The sequence below is a fragment of the Pezoporus wallicus genome, unplaced genomic scaffold, assembly GCF_028554395.1.
Source record: "Pezoporus wallicus isolate ANWC-B61680 ecotype Strahan unplaced genomic scaffold, APGP_CSIRO_Pwel_v1 contig_4309, whole genome shotgun sequence".
Lineage (NCBI taxonomy): Eukaryota > Metazoa > Chordata > Aves > Psittaciformes > Psittacidae > Pezoporus > Pezoporus wallicus.
The window spans coordinates 781219-806306 of NW_026638191.1; the positions used below are offsets into that span (position 1 = coordinate 781219).

Below are 25088 nucleotides of genomic sequence, written 5' to 3' on the forward strand. Positions count from 1 at the left end.
ATAAGCAGAAATCACAAAACCTCTCTGGAAATGCCAAGGCAAGCCTCAAACCCAGCCTCCCCCCGCGACAGCGCTGCTGGGTTGCCGTGGCTGCAACTGCTCTGTCTCAACCCTTTCCAAGCAGTTTGTTCTGATGCCGGTTGTTAGGGGGTTACACGGCATGCCGGTGCAGGATAGAAAGTCATGTCTGCCTCACACACACCCAAATTAAAACAACACGGCACTCGGCTCAGGAAATGCCAACTCGGAGAGCTCTGATCGTTTCCTTCTTTCTCTTTCCCCCTTTTCTCAGCTAGGAAATCTATCAGGGATGACCCTGTCCCTGAGATATTTAGGTTTGGACAATATTGGCGATTTCTGGCCCAAAAAATGCCCTTTAATTGAGGAATTCCTGACCTGCCCCAGCATGTGGGAGGCACCACTGTTCTCCTTGTCCCCACCTCTCACTACCAGCTCCCAACCAGGACCTACCTGGGCAGCAGCACCAGCACCAGCACCAGCAGGGGATTGGCAGAGACCCTGCACTAGGCAAATGTCCGCCTTGGGACTCACTGGGTGCATCCCCCAGCCCCATTCATACGGGTTACCAGCAGCTCTGGGCATAAAGCCTGGAGCACTGAGCCATCTACTTGATAGGGAAACTGAGGCACACATTTCCTGCCTGTCCCTTGCCACAAGGACAACACAGCCAGGGCTTTGCTACTCACCCCAGGTCACAGAATCCCAGCCTGATTTGTGTTGAAGGGAACTTAAAGCTCATCCAGTTCCAACCCCTGCCATGGGCAGGGGCACCTTCCACTAGAGCAGCTTGCTCCAAGCCCTGTCCAATGTGGCCTTGAGCACTGCCAGGGATGGGGCAGCCACAGCTTCTCTGGGCACCCTGTGCCAGAGCTTCCTAAGATACCAACCATCTCAGTCTGCACTGTTCTAGTTTACAGCCATTCCCCCTTGTCCCGTTGCTACACGCTCCCATAAAAGTCCCTCTCCAGACTTCTTGTTGGCCCCATTAGGCATTGGAAGACTGGCCAGGAGAGGAAGGCCAGGCCACATGGGATGGGGGCAAAGCCTCATTGCTCCGTGAGGCTCATCCAGGACCCATGGCAGTGCTGGGGTGAGCAGAGCTGGCACGGGGCAGTGCTGGGGCCATGCCACTCTGTGCCTAGGACAAAGGGGTGCCATGGTGCCCCGGCAGCAGCCACAGGCGCCGCACACTCCCTGCCTCAGTGTCCTCACTGTGCGACGGCGCTGGCACGGCTCAGCACAGCCCAGTGCTGCCATGGCCCAGGCCGGAGCCGTGCCGCTGGGTGCCGGGCCAGGGCTGCCATGCGGGAAGGGCGTTGTCCTGAGTCAGCCGCAGCCCCGCTGGCACAGCCCCGCGCCCCGCATGCAGGAGGGAGCTGGCAGCAGCCGTGCTGAGCAGACATGATCATTCTTTCCTTGCTCCCAGCAGGACAAGCACCACCACCAACCCCCCCCCCCCGATCCCTGCTCTCTGGAAAGCACCCAGCAGTGGAGGCTGAGCACCACACTCCCTTTTTTGGGCAGTTTCCCCCATCCCAGGGTCCGGCAGTTATTGTCTGTGCAGAAACTCAGCAGCCATAAATCCTCCTCTGCCTGCAGGGGCTGCCTGCCTGCGCTCTCTGCCTCCTCTCCATCTCCTCCCAGAGCCACATGTGGTGCCACAGCCCTCTAAAGCTGATACTGGGGGTCTCTTAGAGCCATCCCTGCCCTAGCACGGGGACACTTGTCCCCATGGGTGCCCAGGGTGGAGGTGGTAGGAGGGTTCTGTGCGTGTCCCACCAGGCCACCAAACTGTGGCAGGGCAGGGGCTTGTCACCATCACTCATAGAGACCATCGAGATGATGAGCCCTGATGAGCTGTGGTGGCAAAACGAAACAGATTCACTGACCCACCATGGGAACCACAGACAAGTATATACTTACCAGGCAGCAGCAATCGGCTTAAAGCTAATCCCTGTGTCCTGCTCTGGCCTCGGGCAGGGCCCCACGAAGTGGGTGATGCCACCACTGCCAGGGCCTGGAGAGAAACAGGGTGGGTTTAACAGGGGTTGGTGGGTGCTGGTGTGGCAGCCCTGGGACAGCCACTGGTACCCACAGCCCTGTGCCCAGCTCCCACCAGCACACACAGCCAGGCATCCCCCTGCCCTTCCCTGAGCTCCACAACCTGGCATGGCGCGAACAGACCCTAGTGCCAGCCATGAGTGCCCAGCACACTCAGCACCATGGCCCTCACAGCACTGCACCACGACGCTTCAGCGCATAGCCCTGAGGAGGTGTGGAGTACCCTGGTTTATTTCCTGGCAAGGGCAGGACATCCCCGCGCTGGGAAAAGCTCCTGGGATTAGGGCTTTGTGCATGTGCAGGGTTTGAAGAGCTCAGCGGGGCTGTGATGAGTCGAGGGCGTGTGAACACGCACACACGCACACAGTGAGAGGCAGATGAGCAGCAGAGCCCATCCGTGTCCCCAGGGGGCCCTGCATGCACCCCTGCTCCTCCCTGCCCGGCACAGCCCTTCCATGGGCTCTTCACGGCACAACCCCCTGCCCCACATCCACCACCTCCTGCCAGCAGTTCCCCAGGGCCACGCTGCTGAGCCCCCCGGGGCTGTACTGGAGGCAGGATGCGGGCAGCACTGTCCCCTCAAACCCTGCGGTCTCACAGCACCGCAGGGTAACCCCAGCTCCGGAGCAGTGCCTGCACACCCGGCCCTGCCCCTGCCAGGGCTCAGCCACGCCGGCTGAGCTGCTCCCGCTGATGCAGCGGGATGGGATTAATGCGTGCGTGGGAAGCCGGAGAAGGAGCAGGAGGGGGCAGGCATGGCCCCATGGGAGCCCAGGCGTGCAGGAGTCACGCAGGGGGACGCCAGAACGGGGATGGCTCCAGCCCGTGCACAGGGCTGGGGATGCGGGTGTCTGTTTCTGTGCCTGCTGAAGGGCTCAGCTCGCCCAGCACCCATGGGTGCCCTGGCTCCCAGCTTGGGCTCGCAGCCACCCGCCCTGCTGAGTCAGCACCGGGTTGTGTTGGTGCCTGAGTCCTGCGATGCTGCCAAGCCCGGCACGCAGGAGCTCAGCGGCCCTGTCCTGACTGAGCAAAGCACAGGCAGGCAGGGTGCTGCCCAAACCCGCATCTCCGTACCCCATGCACCCTCTCACGGTGCGGGCAGCACAAGGGGTGCCGGTGGGACCCAGGCAGCACAGCCCCGCCAGCCCATGGCTCGGAGCCGCCGGTGCTCAGCCCATCCCCGCGGCACCAGGCGCAGCCCGGCGCGCACACCCAGACCGACGGCGCTGCCAAAGCCCCTCCGTCAGCAGGGCCCGGCGCGGCAGCTCCAGACCTGCTCCGCGTGGCTCCGCACCAGGCAGGGCCGGCTCGCCCTGCCCCGCTGCCCCCTGCGGGAGCCAAACGCGCCCAGGGAGCGCCGAGGCAGCGCCAGGACGTTGCCAGCAGGACAGGTTCCCACCGCCGTTCCCTCCTCCCCACGTCCCTCTGGGCATGGGATGAGGGCTGGCTTTGATGCGCCCCGGGAGCAGAGACCGTGCACAGCTCGCTGCACGGGCTCAGTCCCACAGGGCAGGCTGGGACTGCTCTGCTCCCCTCGCCGGGATCGCCCGTGGGATGGTGAGAACCCGCATTGATCCAAGGAGCACCTCAACCTCAGTGCTGTGGGCCGGGCTCTGGCTCTACCTCATCTCCTCCTCTAGGGAAGCAGCCCAAGCACGGGGTCCTGAGGCGCATTAACCCCTACCCCTATGGGCTATGTTCCTGTGCAGGATAAACCAGCTTGGGAGTGCTTTGGCCACCCTAGACCATCCAGGAGCAGGGTAATGCCGTAGCCAGGGTGGTGGGACCCTGAGCTATGGCTTGTCCTGCTGCAGTAAACCCCTGCCTGGGCAGAGAAAGGTCCTATAGCCGCAAGCCAGCTGTAAGCCCAGGTGGACTATGGAGCTTGAACAAGGGGCTGCAGCTGGCTCCTTCCATCTGCATTAATCTGCATGGAAATGAGCAGGGAAACCTAAACACACACATACAGAGGCTGGGAGTACGAGCCTGTGCAGGGCAGGAGCTGCCAGGATGAGCCCTGTGGGCTGCCCCAAACCCCCTTTCAGATGGGCACCAGTGGGCTCTGCACAGCACCATGGCAACATGCCACAAGGGAGGTGAACAAAGCTCAGTCCCCTCTCCCAGCACATGGTCGTTGCTGGGCTCTGCACCCCTCATCACCCAGGCTGGCACCAGCATCCCCGTGCCCAGCAGTAGGAAGGGCAGGAACACGCACAGCACTTGCTCCCCCTGTGCCATGGGGTACGCACAGCCCCGTTCCTCCCTGCCTCCCAACAGCCACAACCCAGGCTCTGCTTTTACAATCTTCTCCCTCAAACCAGCAAGGGTTGGGCGTTCACAGACTGTTGAGAAAGAGTCGGCCCCAACCTGCCCTCCCTGGCTCCACGCACCAGCGCCCAGAGTCCTGGAGCTGGAGACTCCAGCCAGAGCCGCAGCAGCCAAGGAGCATTTCATCACTCAGCCTTGCCCCAGGTCGCGCAGCTCCTGACGTGGGTCTGTCCAGCCGAGAACTGGGAGAAACAGAGCAACTTTGTACTTGCCCTCAATTAATGAGTGACCTAATTTAGAGGGAAATCTGGGCTAAGTGGGATGAAGAAGCTGGAGCCAGCTGCTTAGGGGTGCCATGGCACAAACCAGGCTGAGCCTGCGAGCTCCAGATTTGCACAGGGCAGGGGAGCCAGTTCAGAGCTTTGAAAGAAAATGCCCTAAGAGTTTTTTATAGCTGAAAACAACCTCATGCTGCACTCTCTCTCCTGAGCCCACCAGCAAGGGGACATCCCTGCGCAGCCAGCCCCAAGGGAGGTGGAGGGACCAGGGCCGGGATGCAGGGGCAGCAGGAGGTTGGGTCTCGGCTCCTCTCCCGGGGCCATGGTGATGCTCTCAGCGGGGAGGTGGGAGCAGCGCAGACATTCCCTGGTGGGTGGAAGAGCCGGAGAACGCGTTCGTCTGGTGAAACGCTGCCGGCAGCGGGAGCGGCGCTTCAGCTCCATGGCAGCTTTGAGGGGTAGGCGTTGGTCCTGCCCAGCCGGCGGGGTGACAGAGGTGCTTATCTAACAGGACCGGCAAGTCCCGCGCGTGTATCTGCTCCTAGAGACGGCACTGCCCAAGCTGGCAGCCTCCCCTCCTGCTCCGGAGCCTGGGAAAGCCGGGACCAGCCCCGCAGGAGCAGACACGGTACCTGGGGCCTCTCTGCAGGGAAGAGGCTGGGTGGCAGCTCACACATTTTAAGCCAAAGCACTTCCCACGCCGTGCTCCGCTTTGCATCAGCAACACCTCCAGACTCCAGCTATCAGGCAAAGCCAGACTAGACGCTAGGGATTTACCACGCTCCTCCTGATGTAACCTGAAGCAACGAGCAGTTTATTCTCGCCCCATCTGAGGGAAAAGCAGTGTTATTTCTCAAGCTGGACGGTGGGGTGCCAGGAACGTGGTGGGTGGGTTGGAGAGGGCAGCCAGGCTGAGCTGCGTTATCCAGCACCTACAAACCGGGCTCCTTCAATACTTCATTTTGAACCCATGTGCAAAGCACCACAGACATTGCCTGTGCCCCAGACGGCAGGAGGGCTGATCCCACAGACCCAGAGAGGAGGGAGCTCTGCTCCAGCTCTGCTTGTGCTGCAGGAGCACATGAGTCTCCTTTATGGGCTCTTGCAGTGGAGCTGGTACAGCACCACCCCCCCTGCACTCAAAGTGCTGCAGAAAACCTTTTTCTTGGAGAGAAAGATGTGTGTCAGGTCCCCCAGCAACTGTCCCTCCTGGGACACAGCTCCATGGGCTGGCACAGCCCCGGCAGCCAGGCACAAGGGTGATCTTAAGGCTTCAGCTGCTTTGTGTTCACCTAATTCATCCATGGGGGTTTAGCAGAACCAGGGCTTTTCCCAAAGAGGCTGCTGGCGGCGGCAGGCCCAAGGGCAGCAGGACAAGCCCTGCAGAGGCCGTGCCCAGCACTCCCATCCCCTGGGACGGATCCCAGGCAGGCTGGGAGCAGGCAGAGCTGCTGCAGCACTATCATGGACCATCTCTGCAGATGCTCCCAGGCAGTGAGGACCCATCGGGGCAGAGGGGAGCAGGGTGAGGATGTGCCCGAGCCCTGGGCTGGGCCAGTGCTTTGGAACACGCTGCAGAGCAGACACACAGGTCTGCAGGCCGGCAGCACCCTCAAGCTGCCCACAGTCAGCTCCAGGGACAGCTGGAGAGCTCTCAGGAGCTGATGTGGAGCTGGTTCACCCTTTAGTTCCCAGGGTGTTGGCAGAGAGGCTGAGATCAGGACTTGAGCCTTGGCTCTCACTTACCAACCACAGTGGGACTAAAAGCAGCTGTGGATCCACACAGGAGGCTTCCCTGCCCTGCTAGAGATAGGACTCGGGCACAAGCACTTCTTCCCTGGAAAGCATTCCCTGAGGTTTGGGATTCCTTCCGATCCCACAAAGCTCCCCTTGCAACACTGATCCCGAGTACCCCACATTCCCACAGCTCAGCCACATTAACAAACACCAGCAGCTGGCAAGCTATTTAGAGCAGCAGGATTGCTCCCAGCATCGATTTCCTCTCCCATTACCTGCCAGAGCACAGCCTGCCAGCATGGCAGCCCCACATGCGTTAGAACCTCGCAGGCTTGCCACCACGCTCCACACAAGCCCTCATGTCATGCCTAGGGAGAACTAGCCTGCAATAGGCTTGTCTGTGCCCTGCTTGCTCCAGTGTCTTGCATTTATTTAAACGTCTTCCTAGAGGTCACAGGGCAGCTGCTGTGAACTGTGTTTGACAGACACCAATGCTGGCCCCAGGAGGCTCGGCACACGGCTGGTCAGCTCCCTCCTTGGAAAAGCCAACTCAGGAAGAGCTGCCCAGCTGAGCCAGTCTGGCCAGTAGAGTGATTGCATCTTCTGCAGCCACTGATGGCATCTGCTCACACAGCTACCACTGACTGCAGCCTTTTGGGACACTGGGGGCAGGAATGGAAGCAGTGGGCCGACAAACCCAGCAGTCTTTCACTAGGAAAAGCTGAGCACAGCAGCGCAGACCCCACAAGCTGTTTGCGTGTCGGGAAGCAAGAAACAAGCCACTTCCAATCAGCATCAAGCTCCCAAGCCCATGCTTTGCCTCTTGGGAAGGCGCTGGCAGCACTCAGCTCACATCCCACTTGTGAGCTCTCCCCAGCAGGTATGGGAAGGGCAAAGGTGCAGTGTGAAAAGCTGTCGATGAGAGGGAGGTCACTGGGTGGTGAATTGTCCTGTGTTAACAGCGGGAGCTCGGCAGGGCCGCGCCACTCAGCGTTAGCGCAGCAGCACCTGCCCACGCTGGGCGTGCAGTGCAAACAGGGTTTATTGCTGCTCCTCAGCAGTGCAGCACCAGCCCAGCTAATAAAAGCCATCAGTTAATACTCCCCGGGCAGCCCAAGGGGAGGATGGCCGCAGACGGGCTCCTCGCCTTCCCTCCCGCAGAAGAAAGGGTCTCGGGAAGGAAGCTGGGCACTTCCAGGATGTGAGTCAGCAGGGAATTCTGGCTATACCTGCTGTTCGAGCAGTGCCATGCAGCAGGAGTTACCCCAGGTCTGAGTGGCGTAATGCAAGTGCCAGCCCCCAGGAACATGAACACACGCTCCACTGTGCAAACGCTCTAGGTGCTGTTTGCAGCACCAGTAACCCCAGCCTGGATGTGCCTGGTGCAAACTAGTCCTGGCCCAGTGCCAGCAGCCACCGAGAAGGAAGAATAAGCTGGGCACAAGCTGAGCTGTGCCAGGGAGAGCCTTCAGCACACAAGAACCAATCTATTTGCTGCCCAAGTGATTCTTCTCAGCTCAAAGCACTGAAACCAGTTTCTAGCTTTACTTCTCTGCTCTTGGTCTGCACTGCCTGAATGTACATGCCTGTCCACCAAGGCAGACAAACGCTTCCTTGCTCCTGTCTGCCTGATCTGGGCAAAGCCCTACCTATAGCTGTCACCAGATGAAGATCTGGCAAATCCCATCCACAGAGGCTGGCCAGCTTGGTCCAGCAGCAAGAACCTGCTTTGGAACTCAGCTGCAAGCCCCAAGCTGGTCCTGGGGCCAGCAGCAGTGGTGAAACATCAGCCCTTGTAGTCATGCAGAGATGGGCTCAAGGACCTTTCAATTACCCACGCTGCCAAGAAGCAGAGTTACCAGTTGGTGTACAAACCCCATGAGCAGCACATGCAGCAGCGAGGGCGAGCCAGACAGACACCAGGGTGAGCAGTGCCAAGACACCAGCCTCTAATCGCGGGGTTCTCAGTTACACACACGCCATGGTCTCACTTGGGAAAGTCCCCTAGCGCTGCTTTGTATGCACCACAGCAACAAGGGAGGGACTCTGCCTTCTCCCTTCCTCGTACCTTGGTCCGTTTGCTCACTGTGCCCCTGTTGTGGAGGGCCAGGAGGCGGCAGGGAGCACAGTGAGTCATACAGATACCACCACCCCACCCCTGCAGTCATCAGGCACCTGCCCTGTGCCTTTACAGCGCTGTAAAAGGCAAGGCCCAGGTTCATCATCGCACGCAGGGGCCCTGGGTACAGCAAGGGAAGCTCACAAGCCTGTATGACAGCATGGACACTCCTTCAGGCTCTTCTGATGATCTAGAATTGCTTCCTTTCACAAAGAAGTTCAAAGTCCATCACCTGAAAAGCAGCGTAAGGCTGTTAGTCCACGGGTGGTGAGAACAGGGAACCAAGAGCTGGCTCACTGAGACACAGGGAGTGCACAGAGCAGCATACTGATGCTATCCTTCAACTCAGAGAGGAAAGGACATAAAGTTCAGACCAGCTGTGTTCACAAATATTATCCACATTATCAACAGGACAAAACGCTCCTGGAGAAAGCAAACAGAGCAGTTAGTGCTGAGTGTGCTCAGGTACTTCTGAAGTAGACCCTGGTACCAAAATGCCAAGCTGTTCTCTGAAGAAGGAGCTACATCACCTTCAGAGCTCTTTTATGGACAAACAGACTTGGAAATCTAATCACTCTGTGAGAATACGCCTTAGCTCCTTCTGACTTCCAGCTACCTGAATGCAGCACTTGCAACAGGCACATCTAAGAACATCTCACACAATGCAGAAAGCTAAGTTAGCATCTTAAAGATTTCACACCTTTAGCCCTGAGCTTTGCACAGCAGCTGAGCACACTGCAGCTCCTTTACAAACACGGTCAGAGCCCTCCCTTAGCACAGCACATTTCCCTATGGTGAAGGACAATACTCCTGGCTCTATTCTGAAAAGCTTTGTTAATGCAGCTGAGCACAGTGCCTGTCCTCATGCCCTAGCACAGCAGTCAATCCCAGCTCTTCGCATGCAGGCCTGGTACCACCCTCCCCCTTTCCTGTTTAGCCCTGGGATTACATTAAAGAGCCATTTCCACATTAGAACACCCCACAAACGCAGCCCTTCCACCCAGGCCCTATTAGGAGGGTGGGCACTTCCTCTGTGTCATCCCTCACCTAATGTTTCCAGAGGCATTAGTGCTCACAGCAGACAGCTCTTCCTCCCAGGCCACTTTTCCTTAGTCTGGAGACTGCCGTGCTCCTGAACTTGCATTATGACATCAAGCTGATATGGTATCATGATGGTTTCACTGCAATTAAGGAGCAGATGGGGCTGATGGAGCCGGCTAAGCAACAAATCTTCTAAATTGGAAAATGCTGTCAAGAGAAATTAAAGCCTGATGCAAAAAAAGGCAGCTTGGGATCACAAAAGAAATCCAGCTGGGAGGTACTGCAGGGAGGCATAGAGCACAATCTCCTGCTCAGAGCAGCACAGCTCAGGGGCCTTCACCTCTGCTGCAGCCCATGTAGGAAAAGCACAGCACACAAAGCACATGCAAGTCCCTGCAAGTTGTAAGCAACACACCTGAAAGAGCCAACTGAGAGAATAGGCAGAACAACGCCACAGCAGGACACGTAACCCTGAAAAATAACCCCACACAGACAGAATTCAACAGAGGTCAGCAGAAACCGAATTAGAGTAGTGCACACTGGACAGACTTGACACACCTACCAGAAACATCCAGCTTTCAGCCCAACTGCTTTCAACACAGCCAGGGCTTGAATTCATCACTTGGTCCCAGCGTCCATCACCACACAGAACAGGGGCAAGGCAGGGAGAGGAACATTACTAATGTTACCAACAAGTGATACCTACAGCAATCTGTCCCTTTTTCACAGCCTTTTATGGGAGAAAAGGCTTGCACTTGTTTTTAACAAGGAACGTCTTAAATAGGTTAAAACTAATGAACCGGTACACTGCACATAGGAGCACTTCACGCTCCAAATTAAGCAATCGTTTTGCAAGGTGGCCTTAGGACGCCCCTCAAGAGTTGTTATAAGGAGGTTAATAAATTGCTTTGAAACCCTGTACACAGCTTAGTAAAATGATTAAGAACCTGTTGTCACAGCCTAATGTCATTACCTGAATTCTAGCACTTTCCAGGGAGCACCAGGTTGTAGCTCTTGCCCTTTACAGCCTCTGCTATAATGATAATTACTTGTAAAGGGCCTGGAATTACTTGCAGAAGTTTGTGACTTTGCATCAGCACAGCAGATAAGAATAAACCTCCCAACACAAACCCTTTGCAAAGCTGCAACCAGAAGTCAAGATCCACATAGTTTTTAATGCTTTCAGTTTGAAGTCTTTGTTACAAACCAAATTGATTACACAGCAAATGAGTGTTCAGTATCACAGCATCTCTTTAAGGAAGGTTGCCATCTCGTGCACTGCTCACATGCCTGCTGCAGGCTGGCTTTCTGTAAAGCAGCACAACAAGGCTGACAGTTCAAGCTCACACCTCTGTGCAGGAGTAAACTCTATTACACACCATGTCTGAAAGACTAACTGGACTCCTTGTCCCTCCATAGGACAAGGCTTGCAGTTGTAACAACTACAAACAAATGCGTTTTGACACTCCGAGCACGAGCTGTTCTTACTTACAGTGCTTATCAAGGGCAGTTTTGTTTCTAAAGTTTGACAACCCTCCTCAAAGTCATGAGCAAATTTAATGGACAGAGGAAATAATTTCTTCTCCTGAAACCAAATTATTTCCTCCAACTTTCAAATATTTCATGTCAAAGCAAGAAAAGTGGTGCCAAAACAATTCCGAGCAGCCACTCTGAAAACAGCTGTCAAGAAGGCATTTCATTGATGCTTCTTCCCCTTCCACCAATGTATGTTGTCAGAGGCATTGCCTTGACAGTAGAAATCGTATATAAGGACATAACATAGTATTCTAGATACCAGTTCTTAGAAACATACCAGTTTTCATATGAGGCATTGCTTGTAAAGCATCCTTATTCGCATAGGGCAATACTTGGGTCTGGAAGAACATCCTAGCCAGAACGAGCTTCTTCCACCTTCCACGTACCAGAGAGAGACTGCTCTGACTCAGAAGAGGTTTCCAAATGTGCACTGCTATCTCTGAAGCCCAGCAGACTTTTTGCTGCCCTGTACTCCCAGATTATCTATACAAATGTTTATTAGCACACAATGTTCTCCACCTAAAGTTTAACATCTTCTCAGGGCAGATCCTTCTTGTAAGGAGAGTATGCATAGTGACCGCACAGGAACACGGCCTTGATCCAGGTTACCCCTCCATGAGGGCAGAGGGTGCACAGTGTAAGTGTTGTGATCTTCGAGAAATGGTTTTCAAAAGGAAAGACCTTTTCAAACAGTAAAAAGATGAGTTGTGAGCAGGAACTCTGCTACATGCATGGAAACTGTCTAAAAAGCTAACATACAAACAACATTTACACAATAGGCATCTGGCAGCATTTTCAGACATTTTTTTAATTTATTCTGACATGCTATAAAGGAATAAATTACACTGTTAAAGAATTACCAGCAATAAAAGTATTTCTTTCTTTCAGCTGGGCTAGAATAGGAGTGAGAAGGAAGACAGCCTGGGGCAGTAACCAATGTGAACTCTGCATGGTGCGAGGCTGTCCCCGAGAACAAGAGTAAATCTGGTCATATCCACTTCACAAGAACTTGAAAGAAAATGCCTTGGTTTAAAACCATCCGAATACTCCATCCAAATTTGTTTGCTTAAAACCAGCAATCCCAGGTCAGTCCAGCCGGTGCGGGACACGGCAGCGCTCGGGGGGGGGGGCTGCCCATGCTGGGTCTGCAAAAGATGCCATTTTGGTTTAAAAAGCTCCAATCTTTAGTACAGAGGGCTGGTCTCAACCAACAAGTTATAAAAATGCAAGACTGCCCCTTCCCCCTCAAGGAAAAAATACAAAATTTATTTAAAAACAAAACAAGGAAGAGTTACAACACTAAATCTAAAATGATTTAGAAAGAAATAGGACGTCTTTTGCTTAACAAATGGCCTTGCAACTTGGTTTAAAAACAGGGTAATGCAGATTTCTTCAACTGAATTAACAAGGCAAATTAAAAAACCTCATTTCCTTACAGAAAACAGTTTTTAGTTTTTAATGAACTTGTAAACAAAAAAAGCTCCCGCTTCAAAATAAAAACAAAATCCCAGATCATATAGATGTTTACAGTGATTACATTTATCTAAGCAACTTACATACAGGTTCAGTTGTAAGATGTTAACTAAATTTCGTGACAAATATGCTGTTTTTCCTTTTATACCAAGAACATTATAGAGTTAATGCAGAGTCCTAAAGATTATCTAGTAGTCGCTAAGTTTCTCTTAAGTCTTCACTTTAGATGCTGTTATTTCTAGCACAGGTAAGCAGGCAGAGTCTTTCATACGCTTAAAAACTGGAATCTTTGGTTACTACCATGTCAGCTGGCTTGGTATGTTGCACATAGAAGCCAACAACTTTAAGAATGTTTTAAGTGTACAACTTTCAAAACCCAGGGAGGAATAACCAGAAAAGAGTGCACAATTGTGAGCATTTACAATTATCACAACTGTTGCCGAAGACTGTTCATGCCATTCTTCCAAAACAATGAGATCTCATAAGCAGTGTAGTTCAAAGTAAAAAGGTAACAAAAATTGGCATATGCACAATTTTCTCCACTTGTGTGTCAACCATTAGTTAACTTTTCCACTTGAAAAAAATGCAATAGAAAACTGGACACCATGTTTCACTATCTCAGTAATATTCACAATTACAGCTGCTACAACTCAAAGTGCAGCATCACTGACACTGCCCAGAGCCAGTTTATACTGATAGTAAGTTCTTTACACCAAGTAAATGGTTGCCCACAGCCACTGGCAAGTGTACGTATGAACTAAAATTTCTAGGATTTGGGGAGTGACAAGTCCTGCTCCGATCTGCTCTGCTTTGTCCCATCCTTGCCATGCTCAGAAACCTGCAAGATAAACACAAGGGCAACTTACTGATACGGGATGGAAACAAGAAACAGCCTTCACAGTAGGAGAATTAATCATCAGTTATGGTCATTCAAAGGGGAAAATGCTGCTCTGTCTCAGAACGGCAGGGTTCCTAGTGTCCACTTCCAAAGCTAACCAGCATTTGCCACCACCCTTCAGCTCAAACACACACCTCTCGCTCACACCTGCTACTGCACAGAACAGGCTTATGTACCAGCTGGATGCCACATTCCTCTAACAGGAATTCAGACCAACAGTTTGAAAACAAGATGTGTTATTGCCACTAGGAAGCAGGATGTAATTTCATAGGATTGTTTTCTACTTGTCTGCAGTGTCTCATGTTTATATCCTTGAATGTCAAACTGTCATCTGATTGCAGTGGTGCTTTTCAGAGAAGCAGTACAGCAGTGTCACACAGACACAAGGAAAAGGAACAGGAATAACTTACCTTACAGTAACTAGTGTTAGCTACGAGCTCACATGTACGACGCTCTGGGCAACCAGAACAGAAGTGTGAACCTTTGTCAGTGACTAGGAACCCAATATACCTTCTGTCCTTGGAAGGACAAGTGAAACAGCTCATGTGACAGGGGAGATGGGGTGTCAGGAACAATCCTTTCAACACTCAGTACTCCAAATGACAAATTCAAGACATTGTGGAAAAGGGAGAGTAAAGAAATACACACACACATCCCCAAGAACCAGTTACTGCAAGCTAAGCCAGTCTTCATGTGACTGCTTATGTACTCATTTCTACTATTCAGGTAGTAGCAGCACTGTGCTTTAAAGAGGAAAAAGGAGTCTCAACCAAAGATGACTTTGCCAAGCAAGTTTCCGTTCTGGATGCCCTCCAAAGGCACAGTGTTCTGCTGATGGATGAATTCATCTGAGCAACAGCTCTGAGCTTTTGCAAAAGAAATCTCTTCAGTGAAATACAAAGCTGACCTCAGCTATAGCTTGTGCTGTCATCCAGAGAGAAGCAAGTGCAAACAAGTCTTAAACATAGCCTCACATTCAATCAAAAAATGTATCTGGACAGTACCCAGAAGACAGCTTTAAGTCTTCCAAAATAGGCTACATGTAATTTAGAAGAGATTCAATAGCTTTGTTTGAACTGAGACTTAATGCACTGAAGGACAATTCTCTTTATCCAGCACTAGCAATTAAAAATAAAACTTCTGCACCAGAATTAGGACAGCCATTCCCACTTGGGTGCAAACTCTCACAGAAACCTCAGTGATTCCCTAGTTCCACTGGCATAAAGTTGTCCATAACTCTTACTTGATGCATACAACTGAAAATTACACTGTTTTTCCATTTAGGGTGTTCAGTCATGAACTCTGATTCATCATTTGAAGCACTTTCTCCATCAAAGCAGCCAAAACTAAGTCAACAAAGGAAGAATGTGCTCCCAGTGTGGAAACTCCCTGCTTTAGAAGCCTGGACCTTTCAAATGAAAGCGGGATCCTGAACCTGAGGACAAAGGATTTGCTAACAAATGACTTGCTGCTGTTTGTTAGAATACCTCAAATCCAAGTTATTATAGGCAAGAGAATGTCCGACTATGGAGCACTACAGGGAACTGGATTCAATCCACAAAATCTCTTGCAAGTCCTATTAAGACTACACAGAGATGTTCCTAAACACAGCACAGCCACAGCTGTTCAAGTGAGATGTTGACTCATTCATGTAGCACACAAGACTTTGCCAGTATGAAGAACATGCTGAGGAGTTTATGCCAGCACCTCTCTAACAAAATCTTTGCTATATACAGGACCAGCTTGAGTCTGCACATTGATGACTCCTTGTCCCCCTGGGGGAATACCCAAAACCTCAATCTCTATGCTACAAGAGAGATAATAAGGTTGCTTTATTATTATTACCACAGCTGCAGATCTGATCAGCAAGGGGAAAGTAACTATACTGCTGTACTCCAAAAGCTTCTCTACTTAAGAGGTGTTCAACCTTTTTCTCTAATACCTGCAAACAGAAGTATTTGGTTGTCAATTGGCTAAATCTCAAGAAATGAACTAATAGTCCATTCTGAGAAATACTGCCACGATCACAAGCTAATGGGGCTGCTGACAGACTTACAGAACTCAACACTGAAGGGAACTAAAAACGTCTTGCAAATGGAACCGATAGACTTTATCCCAGAGACTGACTGCTTGAGTCAGTTTTATGACTGAGGGAAGCTGACTGTAAGCATTGCTACAAATCACACCTGAACTGCTGCACTGTCAAGAGATCAAGAGCTGAACTTCCCTGTGTCAGCAGAACAGCTCACTCTGTTCACATCTCCCAGGTTCAAAACCAGCTGACCTTGCTGTTACAAAAGACACTGCACACAGTTCCAGAGAGGGACAGGAAGGGGAAAAAAAAGGCCACTGACAGGACAGGCTGCCCTGGAACCACACAGAATATTCAGCCTGAACAGCCTACAGAACTCTGTGAGATGGTTTAATATGGATCCGAGACAGGAATGTTGATAAATGAGTACACTGTTCAAGCACTCAAAGTCACAGAAGTCTCTGTACTTGAAAAAAATTAAGATTTCACCACCCTGCCCAGGTGCATGCTTTCAATAGTACTTACACTTTATACAGTATACTGTAAGGATTTAACCAATACATGCACCTGTGAATTGCTATTTCCAGTACTCTTGTTAAACTGGATGTGGTTACCAGAGGGATATAATTTGATACCACGAAGCCTTTTAAGCCACTTCAGCATAGGCTTTGCTACAGCAGCTATGTAAGAATTTAACTGAACTCCGGGAAAAAAAAATGCCATGTATTTCATTAATCTTCAATGCGACAGCAACTTATACTCAGCAACTCATACAGTCTCCTGCCTGAGCTTAGCTGGTTTCAGAAAAGCTTCATTAGCAAGCAATATTCCCCACATAAAGGCACGTAGGATTTTAGAAATCTGGAATCTTTACTTTGATGAAGAGACCAAGCTAACTATTTTAGGACCTGGGAAAGTCTTCAGATGTTGGATAAGCACTACATTAACACTCTGCTGACATTACAGCTTGATCAATCCAAAGGTCACAAGCCTTTTCTTCAACATGGGGAGGAAAGAGGAGGGAGTCATTCCTCCAAAAGGCTGTTACTCCATGCAAGAGTCAATGAAATTCTGCTAGAACAGCAGCACCTTCTCTGTAGCTATAGCTATGGCCTTATTATCCAAGAAGTTGGTAAGGAACGTTTGTCAAGAAACAGAAATGGTCTGTAAGGTTCAACAGCAAGACAGCTTCCCTGTACTCATGCTTGTCAGTCAGCTGCCGCTTTGCACTCTCACACTAAATCATCACTACAAGGTGGAGGCAGATAATCATAATGACCTTTTCTTCACTTAAGGTATAGCAGTTGAAAAGTGAGCCAGGAGAAAAGCACCTTAATCCTCAGGATACCTCACCAGCAAGGCAGTATTTTAAGTGCATACAACCTGCTTTTCAGGGCACTGCCCATTTACAGATCATCACCTCCTGTAAGAGCTTCACTTTGAGCACCAGCTGTTGCAAAGAGTGCACTGTTGCTCAGATGATTTCTTCCTGCTCTAACCACCAGCCTCTCCACACCCTTACACAGGGCTGGGTTCAGCACTGGGGGTTGAACTTCAGTCAGAGCTGCTGCATTTCAGGAAGCCTGGGTGCTTAATCACTGGTTCTGTATGTACTAGGGTTTCGGCTGAGGGAACTGGTTTATGGCCCTCAATGTTGTAACACCAGCTGGCTCCAGCAGAACAGGTTGGACTTTCAATGCCACAAAGAACCTGATATTTTAATGGTATCCTATGGAAATTTTTCTTCAAGAAATCATTTCAGATGGAATCTTAGGAAGACCAGCAGGTATTTTACTGCATCTTTCTGGATGAAGTGGTGTGGTTTTGGATAGCTATTTTGACTAAAGTCACCTGATGTTTGAACACAGCCACAGTACATTAAAACCAATGTTCTGATTTATTGTAAACACTTGTGCATTTCTTGGACTTTCAAGTCTGCCAGGTTAGCTTCATATATTGTTTTATACATATAAAAGTGATAGTTTGCAAGAATGTACTGAAGAGCAGCAAGTACTAGCAATACCCCAGTACATAATTTAAGCCTAGCTTCTCTATTCTTACTTGAAAAACCTCATTAGCTTCAGTTTTATCCACAGCTCATCTTGAGGAATCAGTTTCATTACCAGGCTGCCTGCAATAGTCACTAGCTGTAGCAGTTTCATTCTAGCAACTTACAAGACATAACACTGGCAGATTTACATCACAAAAAAAAAACCAGCACTTCTAGAAAGAATATGTAAAAAAAATAAAAATCAAGTAATTCATATGTGCCTTTTCAGAACTCAGTTTTCAATTCTTACACAATTACACCTTGAACATCTCACAATATTTCCCTTTGAAACCATAACCTGGAAACATTAAAAATAGTCAAGAAACCTGAAGCCCACCCAAGAGCATCCAGACACTTCAGAAAATTGTGACTTGGCAGTCCCCATCAGCTCAGGGTTACTCCTTGGTTTAGGCAAGGCATTTTGAGCTCACTGGTCCTCTCCTTTAACTCTGGACCAAATGTCTCAATGTAAACCCACTCGAGGAAGCCAGATCATTCACAATTTTCTGTTTCCAATGTTTGAGGTATACAGAACAGATGCAAACCCACAGCACTACACCAGCTGGAACAGAGTAGAACCCAAAGTCACTAGATCCTTGCCTAGTTAATGAGATTTACCTTTCAAGAAGTGTTAGGTCTAGGATTTTGGATTGTATTATATATTTATATATATATAAATATATATATGTGTATATATATAAAATAAAGATGTCACATTCCCAACACCAAGTCAGTTTCTTGTTTTTGGAAAGTGGTTAATGCGGGAGCAAAAGATGCAGTGGTTAAAATGACCCAATATCCCCAGAAGAAATGATATGAAGAACAAGGACATTTTGGTATAAAGTTAGTAGTCAAATTCTCCAAGGACGTCTTTTGGTTTTGCTTTTTTTCAATTGACAGCCAAATAATGTTTTTTTTTTTTAACCACCTCCTTGATCTAACACTTAAATTGCCAACATTGTCCAAATTAGTGTAATTTTTTTTTCCTGTAACGTCACTTGGTTCTTGGCTACTAACCTTTCATGTTACTCTTGGATTTGTCAGTTTGCTTGCCTGTGGGGGTTTGGGCCTGCTGCCCCTGCCCACTGGAAGAGGCTGCCTGCTGTGCTGCTTTCTGCTTTAACATTGTCCAGTCGAATGTGTAGTCATATTGGTGGTTCAAGGTCCTAGAAAGAGAGTGAAATACTTTAACACATCATAGCTTCCTTACTGCTAATACCAATCCTTTGCTGAAACCCTAGAACTACAGGTTAACTCCTTTTGTAAGCTTAAAGGCTTTTGTAACTTAAAAGGATTCCTGAAGCAAGCCCAAATACCATCGAGCAGTGTTTTCATCACTGTTTACACAAAGGTCTGCATTTGTAGCAGCATTATTTCCTCACAACCCAGCTTACCTATCTGCCTGCACTGAGGCGCTCAGCTTTCCTTTCTTTTAATACACGGTTTTAAGAACTGCAAGATGATGGAATAAAAATTGCTTTGGGTTCCAGAAACCTGGAGGGAGACTCTTGGGAGATCAGTACCAGCTCTTCTTTTGACAGATGCTGTTCACTCTACAAGGCTGAATTTATGTTCTGGTTTGTCTATCAAGCTCAGCCAAACAGCACTATTCCCCTCCACTGAAATCCATCCTCTGAGCGACACTGTTAGTCCCATCACCAATCTCCAAACATATAGTTTCAAAAACCCATCTATTGAGGAGTCCATTTTTAACGCTACCTGCAACAGAACTTGAAGCATGGGCTCAAGCCTCTAGCATTAGTGGTCAGATTATGCAACACAAACCCAAGAGAATCTTTGCCTTCATGTTTAATAGTTAAAGGACCTAAAAATATTGTTCAATAGCTTTTGAACTCTGAAATAAAAATAAGTCCCAGAAGAACTCCCTACACCTCACACATACGAAGCAGCTTTCTGCAGTGCAAATCCCACATAGCAGTTAGCAACTGGTAAAGCATTGACAGAATTCCTGTACTTTTCCACTTTGAGACTGACCTGAAAAGAATACGGAATAATTGCCTCAGATACATGTAATCTGGTGCCTCTTCAAAGCGCAGGCCACGACAGTAGTTCAGATACATGGCAAATTCTGCAGGGAATCCCTGTAAATCAATAGTGTTAATCAAGCCACAGCTTGCAGCAAAAAGCTTCTAACAACCCTGTAATAAGGCAAAAAGCTGTATTTCTGTCTATAATAGCAGATAATAACTGGCTGAAGATTCATAAGTGTAAATTCCACTGAGCCTCTAGTTATTCATTTATACTGTATTTCAGAAAGTGGATTTGATCAGCAGGTCCCCAGGTACACATGCCTTCCCCAGAATTGTTACCTGATGCATGTTTCACAATCACAAGTTCTCTACCACCAAAACCTTTAACACACAACGTATTTAAAGCACTTTATTCACCCTAGTTAAAACTAGTTCTCATTAACTAGGTCTCTGAAATTAATTACTGTCTCTTAAAAGATTCCATTCCTTGTTTCCTTGACAATCTACTTCAGCATACTAGAAGCAAGGTCAGTTACTACTAGTAAGTGTGAAGACTTGAACCATGAAAATCTCCTTCAAAGATCTTCTGCTTTATATATCTGTACATTGAATGCTACACTAAAGCCAGCATGTAAACAGGTAATAGCATACAGCACAGTGCTGTACTGCAAGAAAATGGAATATAGCAGTTCAGCACTCTGAAAGATGCTGTCAGACTGTAAGGGTATATAAGTGTGCATGACTAGAAAGTGCAATCATTGCTGCTGCTGTTCTATGTGCAAAGACTACCACATGTTTTCGAGGGCCTTTGCTAACAAGTATGCGGCTGCCACAGTTTAAGACCCAAAAGTATACTTTGGGTCTTCAGATTTCTCCTGAACTGTGGCAGCACTGGAAAAACATTCTGGCTCTAAAGGTCGTTTGGGGTCAGAATTATGATTGGAAATAAAGAACATAATATGAACAATCTTGAAGAGGCAGAACCAAGTATATATAAGCAAGCTATACAGCTCTATCTTGGTTTGCTTTTTATCCTGCTGAACCCAGGACAAGGGCACATGTAGACCTTTCACTGTAGAAACTTAAATGAGCAAGCCTACCCAAGAGAGCTGGAGAGCTTCCACAGCTGACAGGCACCAAGAACTGGAATGATGGTGGCATGAACAATGCCAAGAAACAGCAACAATTGCCTGCCCTGTTACACACATTCACAGTCTTACTGGGTGGCCAAACAAGGCAACCACGACCGCCAGAGAAGTATTATTCAGCAACAAATACCGTGTGAAAATACCTAATACATTGGCTCTAGTTAAAAACAACACACCAAAACCACCACCCTCCCCCTGCCTAAAGAAAGCAAAGAAGTTCCTCTTCACAGTCTGACATCATTTGGAAACTCTTACCTTACACAAAACCTCAACAGGAGTGGACATTTTCTTTTCACTAATCTTTTCATACTTTTGCTTCTTTGTTGCAGCCTGTGGAACATGCAGGTCACAGTATGAGAGATATTGTGCAACAATGGATTAACAAGGACAGTAGCAAAAAACCACACCAAACAAAAAACCAAAGACAAAAATCCTTTGGTCAACCATAAGCATTTTGTGAAATCTCCAAGTCCCACACACTTACTGCAGAGAGAATGAAGGTCAATCTGGTATTAAGATTTGGACACAGTTTAATACCATTTGTCGCAGTCTAATGCCTCCATCACATGGCACAACTCGTGTAGTTCTAGCTGCTGCTTTTGTCCATTAAACAGACCAGACTTACATTTCCATTTGCCAAAGTTCTATTAATTCCCACTCAGCACCCCATTCAAGGGCTGCCTGGGTGTTAGAGCAAGCAGCCATTACGTTCATTTGCAGCTGAAGAGTTCCAGTGTTACACAAGCAGCTTGCCTGTACAGAGACCCTGCAGCTGCAACACGATTTGAGTTACACAAGTCTCACATGGAGGAAGAGCAATAATTAAAACATGAAAACAAATCACTGAAGTCCAGAGAACAGAAATATTTGCCATGCTTTTACTTGGCAACCATACATGAAAACCACTCAAAACAATTCTGCTGTAGCTACGCAGTTCTGCCATAACCTGGACTGAAGGTATCACTAAAGCTAAGCTTCCTACGTAAGAGGTTATTTCAATGCTCTCCACTAACAATGTAATTTTCTACTTCCCAAGGGCCTCAGCCTAAACAGGACAATAATAATTTGCAAAGATGACGTAAGCTATTGTTTAGCATAAGTTTTCAGACAGTCAAACAATACACATTTTGCCTGCTGCACAAGAAGCAGAAAGACCCTTTCTTCTATATTCTATAAATATCATGGCCTTGGGAAAAGCCACTTTGTGTAACTGAAGCTTAACTTAATATAAAATTACCTCTCCAGAGCAACAGGATAAAGCACCATACCCAAACATGAAAAAGAAGAGGAAAAGAGGGTGTGGAGGGCGGGGAAGGCAACTTAACATACCTTTAATCCTTGCCAAGGCAGACTGGTTCTGTTAAAGTACATCAATACATAGCCTAGAGACTCCATGTCATCCCGACGACTGGAGAAAGAGGAAGAAAACATCAATTTACAGAACTGGACATTTCACGCTTGATTCCAAATAGTGCAAGCATTACTTATTTTATTTAAAAGTAATTAAGAGAGTAATTAAGGAATAAAACCTAAGCTCTGGTGCAAAGGAAGGTCTCTAACACAGCTAAGACATCTAGGTGTTCAGGATTCCACTCGGAGGCATGTAAGTCTTCACAAGCAAGAAGTGCTCCTATTCATTTTCCAAGTAAGGCACATTCAGTAGGTACTGTGTGTGGTAAGTTTCCATCTGTAGTTACATTAGAATAATTTGGGAAACAAAAAACTTTGGAAAATAAGAATGAAATATTGAATGTCTTTCCCATTTAATTATATAGCTTGGATAGAAGCTGAGGTTTACCTGTAGGAACCATAGAATGCATTGTACAAAATACACGGCATTAGCTTTAACTTAAGATTTCCCTGAACTCTGCCTCAATCTGGGACCAATACTGAACATCCGGCTCCAAAAGGGCATAACTACTTTCTTTCTCCACTCTGTTAAAACACCCTGAATTGCTTTTGTGACTTCTAAGACAAGCAATATTTAGAAAGGTGCATGCACAAATATGAGAAGAGCCTCTGTTTTCTTCCCACAAGAAGTCTGTTTCAAGGCAGTTAAAGATTTCCACCCATGGATCTCACTGAGAATTTGCATGCAAACTCTCATCTAAAAGGCTTCAAATGTTTTCTGTACTGCACAGGCTCCAGATCCACGCTTCAGCCACATGAACACCATCTACTGAGCTACATGGCTTTGAAGGTTACTAGGCCTAGTACAGTTCACTGAAGTGGAAAAAACACTCCATGTTTTTTTTTCCTCTTGGCAAAGCTGCCTCTTCCCAGCTCTGGTAGAATCAGGTTTTTCCTCTGACTGCCCCTCTGCAGCTGGTATCTATTTAAGAAGGGACACAAAAACAACTTGTCTTTCTCCACCCAGCCCTCTTATCAAAAGAGCTGGACACATTGCTGCTGCTTTGCCACCCAGGCACATCTACAAGCATTTAAATGGCTGCAGGAAATTCTACACACTACCCGCACAAGGGCACAAAAGGCTGAGAACAGTGTTACAAACAGTACTACAGGAGTGGGTGAGAGTAAAGCAGCTTTTAAGTGGAAGCAACCTGTAAGAATCCTGTCAGATCCTGGTATGAGAAGAAAGAAACTGTAGGCAATGCTTTATGTTACAGCCAACCCAATAGAGGCACTACCAATCACTAGAATGGTCAGCCTGTCACCCCCTCAACTCCTGTTCCAGTTCTCCAAGCCTTTGGGGATCCAGTTCAGCTATCCCAGAAGAAAACCAGCTTGGCTCCCTAAACCAGTTCACCACTGGCTGTTCCCAGGGGTGAAGCAAAAGAAAAGACTGGTTCTCTCCTCTTGACAGCAGCTAGCTCCGAGGTCATCTCAGCTGAAACATGAAGCCACAGCCGAAAACAGAGGGATGAAAAACGATACTAAGACCACAAGCTCCAGCCTGCAAAACTTGCTAATTCTGTTAGAATTGCAGATTTTAATCATCAACAGGATTCAGTGAACCAGTATGGGGTCATAATATAAAATTACATTTTCCAAGAAGTCAGTGGTAAATTCAGAGGCTATAAAGGGATTAATAGTTTCCATCCCCCATCCAGTTCATTGCTTTAATGTTTAATTTCATGATTTTGTAGTAGGAAACATTTAGTTCTGTAAATCTGTAGTGGATATATTACTCTGGAGCATACAAAGTGATTTTCAGGACAACACTCCATCCCTAAACCAAAACATGGATAACACTGTAAACAGCTCGAGAACAGGAAAACATGTTCTGTAGCAGTCCAAGCACAGCAGAAACAGCTGAAATATTCTGCCATAATCTTCAGGACTGGTTTCTCTTTATTACAGGAATATATTATTTGTTTGCCTCACCACTGACTTCATCTAGACAATGTAATGGCTCTTAATATGCACCAAGCTACATGTTAGAATTCCCAGTACCAGCAGAGATGGTACAAGACCTCCAACTAAATTCAAAAGCATCATCCTTTGCAGCTCTTCCCCTTCACACAGCTATTCCCTTACAAGAACAGCTTGGGTTCTATGCAATGTACTGACCTCAGAAATGACAAATGTTATTTGCCTTACTTGTCCCATGTCAAATGGGCTTAAATATTGATACTGACAGATAACAAAAAAACACTTAAGGGAACTTGAGGAAATTAAAGCAAAAAGGAAACATGAAGCATTTTAAAAGCACCATGTATTTGTTAAGTTACATGTTCTTTTGAAGCTGACCACTAGAAATTCAGTCCTTCTCATCTTGATTAAACTGAAGGACAGAAGCACAGACATTCATGGCAGCTTTAACTATGTCTAACTGACCTCAGCACCATGTGACAAAGCCACGCTATTACACTTGTACAATAGCTAGGCATATAGGTAAGGAAGAAAGGCATCGCTTCATGTCTTAAGAGTACCTAACTATACTTCCAATCAATCTGAATTGCTATCTCCACTGGATTGCTCCTAGGGCACTGAAGTAGCAGTATGCTTTTGATCCAGATGATTAAAATATGCTTGTTGATTAAGCAAAGCTCAAGCACATAAATATATATACATATACACACACGTGTGTGCGTGTATACACACACATATACAAAGCCACTGTGATTGTGTATACCAGAAACCAAAATACAATGTGAGTGAAGTAGAAGATCTTTAAGTCTTGCTTGCAGGCAAAAGGACAAACAACAATTGAAAGGAGAATGAAAACGCAGGACACAACCACCAGCTTTAGAATACTCCTGGCTACAGAGCTGCACCTCAAGCCAATAAGCAGTGGCATCAACAGGTACCAACACAGCCAGGAAAGTGCACCACTTTATTTGTGAAGGTCCTCTCACAGATCCACATGAAAGTATAGTTCATCCTTTAATAAAAAGGATAACTGTATGCAGAGCACCCACCTCATGCCTGCAATACTTAGTCTCGTCAATAAGAGAGTTAGATACTTGGATTG

At 47.9% G+C, this 25088-nt stretch overlaps 1 protein-coding gene across 1 annotated transcript in view; it reads right to left on the reverse strand.

Annotated features, from left to right (window-relative positions):
• Positions 1 to 10680: 10680 nt before the first annotated feature.
• CSNK1A1 (casein kinase 1 alpha 1) overlaps positions 10681 to 25088 on the reverse strand; it is a 35650-nt gene continuing 21242 nt past the window's right edge. The window contains exons 8-12 of the mRNA XM_057409769.1: positions 21983 to 22061; positions 20909 to 20983; positions 19510 to 19616; positions 18532 to 18680; positions 10681 to 13372 (exon numbers count right to left, since the gene is read on the reverse strand). Of these exons, the coding sequence (XP_057265752.1) occupies positions 13365 to 13372; positions 18532 to 18680; positions 19510 to 19616; positions 20909 to 20983; positions 21983 to 22061 (418 nt within the window). The 3' untranslated portion in view covers positions 10681 to 13364. The remainder of the gene's footprint in view (positions 13373 to 18531; positions 18681 to 19509; positions 19617 to 20908; positions 20984 to 21982; positions 22062 to 25088) is intronic.